General features: G+C 36.7%; 1 protein-coding gene across 4 annotated transcripts in view; it reads left to right on the top strand.

Moving 5' to 3' along the window:
- Positions 1-12007, top strand: part of AGPS (alkylglycerone phosphate synthase) — a 136963-nt gene that overhangs the window by 55513 nt on the left and 69443 nt on the right. For all 4 annotated transcript variants that reach the window (XR_011387229.1, XM_002712307.5, XM_070070624.1 and 1 more), the window contains exon 10: positions 5447-5555. Coding sequence is in view for 3 of the 4 variants with exons in the window: in XM_002712307.5 (XP_002712353.2) it covers positions 5447-5555 (109 nt within the window). In the remaining variant the exon portion in view is untranslated. The remainder of the gene's footprint in view (positions 1-5446; positions 5556-12007) is intronic.

Below are 12007 nucleotides of genomic sequence, written 5' to 3'. Positions count from 1 at the left end.
GATGCAATTAAGATACTTAGGTATAGATGTTATTTAAGGATATCCCTTTTCAGGTGATTAATGTTTAAGTTTTGTGGCTGTTTTACAGTATCCAACTTACAAACTACACAAATACTATTTTACAAGTCTTGTGAAAACCTAGTCTTCAACTTTACCAAAATTTTTGTTGATACATTTAGGTGATCTCATTATTGATACTTTGTTGCTTTATGTGATTTTGCATTTATTTTTCTGAAAAAAGATTTTTCTGTAGACAGGGAGCTTGATTGAAATTATTCTGCTAAATAGTGAAATAAAGTGTAATATTTTTATGCATACCATTTTGTTTTAGCTGATCTGCTGCCATTTCAGTGGGAGTTAGCATGGTAATTGTGCAGCTGTGGACACACTAATTAGGAATTAGGTTGCACTTGTTCCATTTGTAGCCTTTCCAGTGATTAGTTGTGTGACCCTGTGCAAACTGAGTTATCTTTCTAGACTTTAGGTCTTCTCATCTGTAAAAATAGAATAATGATATTTGCTGCAGAGTTGTTGTTCAGAGGAAAGGACGGAATGCAAACTCAGCAGTGTTTCTGGACTATAGCAGATGTTTCATAAATATTAGTCCCTTATTGTCCATATTTTGATAATAGTTGAAAAGAATTTAATTTATGAAACTACTAAAGTGATGTTCCTATGATTGTTTATCTTTGCTTTTCAAATCTAAAATTTTATCCTTTTCATCAACACCTGATTGGAATATAAAATCTTTTTAAAAAATTTCTTTGTGGTTAACACAAAATATTTAAGATTTTTATTCATATTGTGAATATTTTTAAATGCTTATCTTGCTGTGTTCATTTTCTTTTTCCCAAGTACATCTTTGAAAATCAAACTTTTCTTTTTGTAATTAAAATAACCTAAATTCAATTTTAGGGGAGAATAGTGGATCCTTTTGCTATTGGGATTATAAGAACTTTATCAGAGTTAGGCAAATAATTGATAGACTGCTACATTTAGTACTGCTAAAGCATGCAATGTATCTTAATCATTTCTTGGAGATATTTAAAGTTACAGATTATCAAGTGTATGTCATGATGTGATTATTTTCATTAGCAATTATTTAGCACATTTTATTTTAACTTCTTTGCAACAGTGTCCTCTGAAACTGTCTTAATGTATTTTACTTGCTTTTATAAGAACTTCACTGAAGTTGATATTCTTTTAATCCATGTAGTTACAGTAAAATATTAATCTTTTGAGTGTTTATATAGTTCTTTAATATTAATATACATTTTAAGTAATATATACTAATATATGTATTAAAAGATACTAATGCATTATTTTATTGTTTGAAAAAGCTAAAAATTCAGAAGTCTTGAGTGCTCTCTAGTACAATGGGATAAACTTTCATCTTAAATTCTGATCCTCACTTATTTTTATGGTCATTTAAAGGAATTTTAACTACAGTCCACCTCAAATACTCAAGTATTTCTTAACTTAATGAATATCTCTTCATCAAAGGATTTCCTGAGCATTTGTGATTATACTTTGTTATGCTAGTGTTAAGGGGCTACAACTCAAAGCCGTTAAATAACCCATGCTGCCATGAAAGGAGACTTCCTGTACTTTTTCATAATGAAGCACTGTTAGAAGAAAAGAAACTGAAATCTATGACAGAATCAAAATAAAGATCCTGAATCTTCACAAAAGGAAACAAAGGGTGATATAGTGAGCAATTAATTTAAAATTTTTTTCTGAAGAAAATGCTTCTTTTAAAAATTATAACTGTAATTCAATTTAAGCAATTAGAAAAAAAAACTTTTTATTTTATTTTAAAAATTTTATTTTATTTTAAAAATTATACATATACATACAATTATATGTTGAATATCCCTTATCTGAAGTACTTAGAAACCAAATTGTTTTGAAATTTTTAGGAGCGGAGTTTGGAATACTTGCATATATATAATAAGATATCCTGGTGATGAAACTCAAGTCTAAACACAAAATTGGTTTATGTTTTATATACTTTGTACACATAGCCTGAAGTAATCTTATGAAATGTTTTTAGTGCACCATGATCCATCACATAAGTTCAGATGTAGCATTTTCTACTTGTTGCATTCAATCGATACTCAAAATGTTTAGACTTTTTGGATTAGGGATACTCAATTGGTATTAAAAAAGCCATGTGTTCTCTCTCTCTCTCTCTCTCTATATATATATATATATGATCATATCTAATTTTCTTTATAATTTTTCTTCCAGGCCTTTTTCTAGGCATACCACAAATACATATGAAAATCTAGTTTTTAATATAAAAAAGAGGATCATACTGTGTTTAATGTGCTCTTTAAATTTATCAGTATATTAAAATGTAAATCATTATAGGTTTGTACTAGAATTTTAAAACTTTTTTTTTTTTTAAGATTTAGTTATTTTATTTGAAAGGCAGAATTAGAAAAAGAGAGCGAGAAAGAGAGAGATATGTTCCATCTGCTGGTTCACTCCCCAAATGGCTGCAACAGCCAGGTCTGGGCCTGGCTAAAGCCAGAAGTCTGGAACTCTATCCAGGTCTCCCACATGGGTGCAGGGGCCCATGTACTTGGGCCATCCTCTGCTGCTTTCCCAGGCATGTTAGCAGAGAGCTGAATCAGAAATGGAACAGCTGGGACTTGATCTGGCGCCCATATGGAATGCCAGCATCACAGGTGGCGGTGTAACCTGTACACCGTAACACCAGCTCCTCTTTTTCTTTTCTTTTTTCCCTTTTCCCTTTTCTTTCTTTCTTTCTTTCTTTCTTTCTTTCTTTCTTTCTTTCTTTCTTTCTTTCTTTCTTTCTTTCTTTCTTTCTCTCTCTCTCTCTTTCTCTCTTTCTCTCTTTCTCTCTTTCTCTCTTTCTCTCTTTCTCTCTTTCTCTCTTTCTCTCTTTCTCTCTTTCTCTCTCTCTTTCTCTCTTTCTCTCTTTCTTTCTCTTTCTCTTTCTTTCTCTTTCTTTCTCTTTCTTTCTCTCTCTCTCTCTCTCTCTCTCTTTCTTTCCCTCCCTCCCTCCCTCCCTCTCCCTCTCTCTCTCTCTCTCTCTTTCTTTCTTTCTTTCAGATCTATTTATTTATTTGAAAGGCAGAATGAGAGAGAAAGTGAGGTCTTCTATCTGCTGGTTCATTCACTGAAAGACTAATGGCAGGGGCTGATTCAGGAGGAAGCTGGGAGCCTGGAACACCATCTGGGTCTCCCACTTGTGTGGCAGGAACCCAAGTACTTGGATCATCTTTTGCTGCCTCCTCAGGCACGTTATCAGGGAACTGGATCGGAAGTGGAGCAGATGGGACTTGAACCTTAGCTCCTATACAGAATGCCAGCATTGTAGGCAGCTGCTTGGCTCACTACGCCACTGGCCCCTATTTCTTTTTAACTGATAACAAAACTGTACATGTTTATCAGTACCATATGATGTCTCTGTTTATGTATATGTTGTGTAACGTTCAGATCCTCAAACATTTATCATTTCTTATGATGAAAACATTCAAAATTGTCTCTTTGAACTCTTTTTTTTTTTTAAAGATTATTTATTTATTTATTTGAGAGGCAGAACTACAGACAGAGAAGGAGAGACAGAAAGGTCTTCCATCCATTGGCTTACTCTCCAAATGGCCACAATGGGCAGAGCCAAGCCAATCTGAGGCCAGGAGCCAGGAGCTTCCTCCTGGTTTCCATGCAGGTGCAGGGACCCAAGCACTTGGGCCATCTTCCACAGCTTTGCCAGACCATTAGCAGAAAGCTGGATTGGAAGAGAAGCAGCTGGGACTAGAACCAGTACCCATATGGGATGCTGGTGCTGCAGATGGAGGTTTAGCCTACTATGCCACGACACTCGCCCCGAGCCTTTTTTTTAATAGAGTACATTATTATCTCTATTCACCTGACTACACAGAACTTCTCTTAACTATAACTTAATACTCATTAATCAACTTTTTCCCATTCCTCCATCCCCTTGCATAATCATTTTAAAAAGTTTACTTATATATTTATTTGAAAAATAGAGACAGAGATCTCCTATCTTCTGGTTCACTTCTCACATGCCTGCAACTATGGGACTGGAAAGGCCAAAGCTAGTAACCAGAAATTCAGTCTGGGTCTCTTATGAGGGTGACAGGGACCTAGCTGCTTGAGCCATCACCTGCTTCCTCCCAGGGTATGCATTAACAGGAAACTGGAATCAGGAGCGGAATCAGGAGCAGAGTCTGGACTTGAACCCAAACAGTCTGATGTGGGATTTGGGCATCCCAAGTGATGTCTTAGCTGCTATGCCAACTGCCTGCCACTCCAACATAGTTTTTAAAGAATTCATATGATTCTTGTATTGAAAATTGTGGTTTATTAAACTTTTTAAATGGGTATTTAAATTATTCTTGATTTCAAAATTACAGAAAGCAAAGGGGAAAATGTCCTCTTGTAACTTTTTTGTCATACACCTTTAATTATTTTCTATGGGTAAACTCCTAGATTTATATATTTTAAAGTCTTTGGATTTGTACAGTCAAATTGCCTTGTAAAAACCTTGAACCAATTGGTACTATGAGGCTATCTATATATTTTATTGGACTTATATTTTTGTCTTTTAGTTTTGAATTTCTTTAATTGCTAGTGAATGTAAATGTCCTTACTGGCAACTTTTAAATGTCATCATTGACAAGTATTTTTCTTATCTTGTGAATTGCTTATTGATGATCTCTGTTCATTTTCTTCAGTAAGGAATAGATTGTTATTTGTCAAAAATCTATTCTAAAAACACATTAGATTTTTACCTAGCCATTTCTGATTCAGACCTTAGGAATCTGTTTCTTGCAGTGGTCCTTCTTCTCTAGTTTGTTTACTTACTTCAACTACTCTTCAACTTAGTTATTACTTCTACCTCTTTATTCCATTTTTGACCTGTTCACAGTTAACATTTCATTCTTTTCATTCATTTTTACTAGTGTCATTGAAGAGAGGGTAAGGCAAGAATAAAATTTTTTCTTATAACTCTAAACACCTAGGATATTGCCTAGTATAATAGTGTTTCATAAATATTGTTAAACAAGTCAAAGAGTGAGGATGTTAAAATGTGATCATTGATTATATTTTGAGTCCTTTAGTTCTTTGCCATATGGATAACCCTGGACTAAATTTGATGTAAAGAAATATGTTTTCCCATTCTTTAGATGATGAATGTATCTAAAGCAGTTCAAATCAAGAGATGTACAATCTTAGAATGATTTTTTCCTTTTTTAAGGTTGTGTGCAAATTTGGCTTACGTCAAAGATTGCTAAGAACTTATGATTCAAAAAGGCATCACAATTTATTACTTAATCCAATATTTTAAAAGTAGCGTTTTACATAAATATATGTGAATGTGTGTACATACACAGACACACAGATTCATTGACAGATGTCTAGAATTTATATCGTGTATTGTATTAAACAGGTGGTTCATATAAAAATGGTAACACCTAGAGGTACAATAGAAAAAAGCTGTCAAGGACCTCGTATGTCAACAGGCCCTGATATCCATCACTTCATCATGGGATCTGAAGGTAAATATAACTGCAAATTTACTATGAAAAATACAGGTCAGTGACTCACTTTTGTGAAAATCTGTGATATTTTGGTATCAGATCTTTGAAAGAAAAACATGTTCTATATATTTAAGAATTAGTGAATTTTAAGAGTTTAATTTAGTACTTCATACAGTTTTTATTATAACATTTTATTAAACTTCCTCTTTTTGGTTTTCCATATTTCAAGAGACAACTTGGTCTTTTAAACGTTTTCTGTTAGAGTTTTTAATTAATTTTTAGAAAAGTGGTTATAAGGTCTTAAAGAGGTTTGCTTTGACATTTTGTATTCTTTAATCTTGTTAGAATTATCAGGTGAAAGAACTGAATAAAGTATTTATTGTCTTTCTAAAATTACTATTTGACTTTTGAAAGAAATAGATTTAACATTTTACTGATTCACGTATCTGTTAGTCTTTTGATTTTTCACTATGCATGCAGTATCCTTTTCTTGGTTAGTAAATATTAGATTAATTGGAATGTAGTTCTTCATTTCATTGTAAACATTTAAATTATTCACAAATCAAAAGAAAATTAACTTTCTCCCTTCTGTTTTGGCACAAAATGACTTATATAAGCATGGTGAATTATAGGATAAGGTGAACATAGGCTGTTTTCAATTTTTAGAATGGAAGAAGGATATCCTTTAAATTCAGTGAAATAAGGTAAATTGAAACAAGAAGGTGTTTCTAAATTCGCAGAGGAACTCATTACTTTAGAAGGTGGTCCAATTTGAAAAAAAGATAGATTTTGGAGACTTAGCTACATTCATGAATAAACTAAGATTTTTAGGGCATAAGTTCTGATCCTTAACAGTAACGCCAAAAAAGAAGAAAATAAACTGTACAGTTCAGTGATGCGATAGAAGTCAGCTGTTGGGCTGATGACCTGTGGTGTAGCCTAGGTCTTTTTTATGATGATCAATGATAACCAGTAACAAACCTTTATCATGACCTCTCACCAGTTTATTCAGTTTATTTCTTTTTTGATCAGCATACTCTTCTTTAAAAAAAAATCACAAGAATCCTTTTAATAATAAAAATGAAATGGTAAATTGTTTTAGGGCAATATAGTTCTGTAGTAAATATTATTCTGGAACTTGTATTAATGTATCATCTAAAAGTTACCTTAAAGAATAACTTTTTGTCATCAGTTGTGAAATTAAATACAAATAGGTATTAAAACTCATACTTTAAAAGTTTTATTTTGCTTGAAAAACAGAGGTCTCCCATCCACTGGTTCACTCCTGAAATGCCTGCAATAACCAGTTCTGGGCCAGGCTAGAGCCAGGAGCTGGGAAGTCAGTCTGTGTCTTCCCCAAGCACTTGAGCCATTACCTTCTGTGTCCCAGGATACACATTAGCAGGAAGCTGGAATTGGAAGTAGAGCCAGCTCTTAAACCCAGGCACTCTTGTATGGAATGCAGGTGTCTTAAGTGGTGTCTTAACTGCTTCTCCAAATGCCTGTCCCCTTAATTCATATTTTAAAAAATTATTTATTTGAGAGAGAGTGCACATGTATTCTGCCATCCATTAATTCATGCTGTAGATGCCCACAGTGCCTGGGGCTGGGCTAGAATGAAAACTGGGAGCTGGAAACTCACTTCAGGTTTCCAACATGGATGGCTAGAACCCAACTACTTGAATCTGACTACTGCTTCCCAGGGTTTGCATTATCAAGAAGCCGAAGTCAGGATCTGGAGCTGGTATCAAACTCAGGTACTCTAATATGGAATGTGGGCATCTTAACTGGTAGGCTAAATTGTGACCCTGGAACTCATACTTTTAAATTATTGCATTGATGCCTTTATATTTGGAGTCCACTCTATAAGTATCAATAATCTTTTGAAGTAACTACATCAAACTTTTTTATCTACTGTCAATTAGTATTTTACAAATTCTGATTGCTGTGTGCTGTGCTAGCACACTTAAGGACACAGTAATAAACCATTATACTATAGTATGATCAATTATGTTATTGAAATAAATGCAGGAAAAAATATAGAAAAGATCAGGTCAATAGATCCTAAAGAAAGATTTCCCCAAGAGGCCATACTTAAAGTGGTTTGTGAAAGTTAATAAGGAGAAAATAATTCCAGATTAAGTGCAGGAAGGAGTGCAGGGACTTTTCCTGCAGAATGAACAGCAGTGTGCAGGCTTAGAAATGAGAAACAGTATTGTCTGTCTTATCATGAAGCTGCCAGTTTTCAGTGTCATGAATGTAAGGTTTAATTGTGCAGTGGAGCAGGCAGTAGGTCTAGGGGCAGAGTGATAAAGGAGGTAATTTGGTCTTTCATCCTTTTAAAATAGTTTCTCTTTTATCTGAAAGACTGGTTTCCTCTATCAATAACCAACTGTTATGTGAATTTAAGAAAGATACTTATTATAAATAAAGCCAAAAAAGTATGATTTATAATAAATTAACATACTGTGCTAACTTACATAATTAAATGAGATTTTGTTAATATGCATGCAAAGTGGTATACTATGAACCATGAAGTCTGTCAGATCTGGATTTCTATCCTGGTTCTCCTACGTATATTTCTGTGACTTTGTATAAGTGAGGAAATTTTGTATGCCCAGTGTCCTAAGCTGTTAATGGAAGTAATGAAGTACCTAACTCCCAAAACTTGTTGTGAAGACCAAATGAGATTATGCTAAGCAGTTTATAACTCTGTCTTAAATACTCACCAGGTGTTAATTTTATTACTATTGTTGTAGCTGTTATTTGGTATTGATCTGTACAGCCTATGGTCCTTCACCTCCATTTTAACTTGCTTTCATTTTAGATGCCATAGCATATTCAGTGTAATGAAAACTGCAATATTTGAAGCATTTGAAATTCTGTATATGTAATTTACTGATTTGCTCTTTTATTTGAAAAACAGTTAAAAGTATACCTTTTTAAGCCCATGATCCCTTTATTTTGTCATTACTGTATAGTTAAATAGATGTGATACTTAGAACCAGTTCTTTATTTTTTTTAAGCTTGAAAGGTCTTTTTTTTTTTGCATTTTTTTAAAGATTTATTTATTTATTTGAAAGTCATAGTTACACAGAGAAAGGAGAAAGAGGGAGAGGCCCTCCATCTGCTGGTTCACTCCCCAATTGGCCATAACAGCCGGAACTGTACTTATCCAAAGCCAGGAGCCAGGAGCTTCTTCCAGTTCTCCCATGCAGGTGCAGAGGCCGAGGGACTTGGGTCATCTTCTACTGCTTTCCCAGGCCATAGCAGAGAGCTGGATCAGAAGTGGAATAGCTGGGACTCGATCTGGTGACCATATGGGATGCTGGCACTGGAGGCCATGGCTTTACTTGCTACACCACAGTGCTGGCCCCAGAACCAGTTCTTTGGTAAAGTTTTACCAGTAATCTTTTAGTTAAACAAAAGTCATCTTTTGGTAGATTTCTTAGGATAGGCACATTTGAAAGTTCCTTGAGTTCTGGAAAACTCAACTGTTTTTTTCTGTGACTTTAATACTTGAAGGACAACTTGAGTGGATATACCTTTGGGTTGTACTTCCTTTCCTTAAATTCTTGAAAATGCTGCACCACTGTTAGTTTGCTTTTGTATATTGTTTTAAAAAAATATGATCCTCATAGTGTAACCCACTTGCCTCTGTAGACTGTTTTCTCTTTTTGCCTGGAAGCCCTTTGTAGTTTCTTTTTCTCTCTCTCTGTATTGTTGAAGTCTTGTACTTATGCCACTTAGAGTTCATTGCCCTGGATCATTTGGCTTGGGTACCCAGTGAACCCTATGTAGATTCCAATGTTATTTTATTTCTGGGAAGTTTTTCTGAGTTGTAACATTGAATCTTTTTATTTTTAAATTAATTATTTTTATTTGGAGACAGAGACAGAGACAAAGAGGCACACAGAGAGAGCTCCCATTCACTGGTTTACTTCCCAAATGCTGGCAAAGCTGAGGTTGAGCCAGGCCGAATCTATGAGCCAGGCTCTGTCACTTGGGTCACAGAGACCTAACTACTTGAGTCATTGCTTGATGACATTAGCAGCAAGGAGAGACATTGGGATTAGAGTCATAACTTAACTCCAAAGGCTTCCTTAACCAGAGGCTTGACCCCTAGGACGATATGCCTGCCCCACCTATTTCTTTTTCTTTCTTTGCAGCAATCTAGGATCTATAGTACTGTGTTTAAAAAAAAAAAAAAAAAGCTGGATCTGGTGTAGTGGTGTTATTGGGTAAAGCTGCCACCTGTGATGCCAGCATCCCATATGGGCGCTGGTTCAAGTCATGGCTGCCCCACTTCCGATCCAGCTCTCTGCTATAGCCAGGAAAAACCGTAGAAGATGGCCCAAGTCCTTGGGCCCCAGCACCCATATGAGAGACCTGGAAGAAGCTCCAGGCTCCTGGCTTTGGTTTAGCTTGGCTCCGATTGTTGTGGCTGTTTGGGGAGTGAACCAGTGGGTGGAAGTCCTCCCTGTTTCTCTCTGCTTCTGCCTCTCTATAACTCTGCCTTTTAAATAAAAAAATAAAAAAAAAATAAATAAATAAATAAAAAAGTAGCAGGGGTCGGTGCTATGGCTCACTTGGTTAATCCTCCGCCTGCGGCGCTGGCATACCATATAGGCACTGGTTCTGGTCCCGGTTGCTCCTCTTCCAGTCCAGCTTTCTGCTGTCGCCCGGGAGGGCAATAGAGGTGGCCCAAGTGCTTGGGCCCCTGCCCCCGCGTGGGAGACCAGGAGGAAGCACCTGGCTCCTGGTTTCTGATCGGCGCAGCACCAGCCATAGCAGCCATTTGGGGAGTGAACCAATGGAAGGAAGACCTTTCTCTCTGTCTCTCTCTCTCTCACTGTCTATAACTCTATCTGTCAAATAAAAAAAAAAATTATAAAAAAATAGCAGTGGTAAGAACCTGATTTAAAAAAAAATTTTTTTTTTTTTTTTTGACAGGCAGAGTGGACAGTGTGAGAGAGAGACAAAGAGAAAGGTCTTCCTTTTGCCGTTGGTTCACCCTCCAATGGCCGCCGCGGCCAGCGCGCTGCGGCCGGCGCACCGCGCTGATCCGATGGCAGGAGCCAGGAGCCAGGTGCTTTTCCTGGTCTCCCATGGGGTGCAGGGCCCAAGCACCTGGGCCATCCTCCACTGCATTCCCTGGCCACAGCAGAGAGCTGGCCTGGAAGAGGGGCAACCGGGACAGAATCCGGCGCCCCGACCGGGACTAGAACCCGGTGTGCCGGCGCCACTAGGCGGAGGATTAGCCTAGTGAGCCACGGCGCCGGCTCTTAAAAAATATTTTTAAAAAATGTATTTTCATTTATTTGAAAGAGAAAGAGAGATCCACTAGTTCACTCCCCAAATGCCCACAGCATGTGAGACTGAGCCAGGCTGAAGCCAGGAGCCTAGATTTCAATCCAGGTCTTCACATGGGTGGCAGGGACTCAGATACTTGAGGCATCACTTGCTGCTTCCCAGTGCGTACATTAGAAGAAAGCTTTATAAGAAGTGGAGGCTGAACTCAAACGTAGATACTCCAAAATTGATATGCAGGTGTCTTTAATCACTGTTCTAAACACCTGCCCTTTAAGCTGGTGTTTTTGCTTGTTTTGTTTTGTTTTTTATTTTTCTTCTTCATGGACATTGGTTTTACATCTTTAACTTCCTTTGCTTGTTTTCTATTGCAGCTACGTTTTCCTCTGACCTTCTTACTTCATTATCATTTTCCTACCCTTTTCAATGCCCTTTATTATATTTTCTTTGACTCCATTCTTTGTTCCTTTTTGGGTACCTTATAGCTTAGGCTTCCGTTTATTTCCCCCAAGATTTATTTATTTGAAAGGCAGAATGATAGGAGAGAGACGGAAAAATAGAGATCTTCTATCCTTCCACTGGTTAGCTTTCCAAATGACTGCAGCAGCCCAGGGTTGAGCTAGGCCAATACCAGAATCCAGAAACTCCATCCAGATCTCTCATTGAGTGGTAGGGCCCCAAGTACTTGGGCCATCTTCCACTGCTTTCCCAGACATGTTAGCAGGGAGCTGAATTGGAAATGGAGCAGCGGGGACTTGAACTGACACTCTGATATGTGGTGAGACTTAACCCACTGCATAACAATGCTGGTCCCTAAACTTTTTTTTATATGCTTTTTTTTTGTTCTTTTTGTTTCCTGAGTTTAGTAATGTGTTTTATTTGATTTCTTCTTTTTGGTCCATTAATATTTTTCATTTTGGAAAAAAATTAAATTTAGTTTTATTTTATTTGAAAGGCAGAGACAGACATCTTCTATGTGCTGTTTCACTTTCCAGGTGTCCACAATAGCCAGGCCTGGGCCAGGCTGAAGCCAGGAGTTTTATCTCCCATATGAGTGGCAAGGGCCCAAGTACTTGAGCCATCATCTGCTTTCTCCAATGCACGTTAGCAGGAAACTAGACCAGAAGCAGAGTAGCTTGGACTTGAACCAGGCACTTCGA

Source organism: Oryctolagus cuniculus, chromosome 3 (genome assembly GCF_964237555.1).
Source record: "Oryctolagus cuniculus chromosome 3, mOryCun1.1, whole genome shotgun sequence".
NCBI classification, from domain to species: domain Eukaryota; kingdom Metazoa; phylum Chordata; class Mammalia; order Lagomorpha; family Leporidae; genus Oryctolagus; species Oryctolagus cuniculus.
This window is presented reverse-complemented; position numbering and strand designations above follow the sequence as displayed.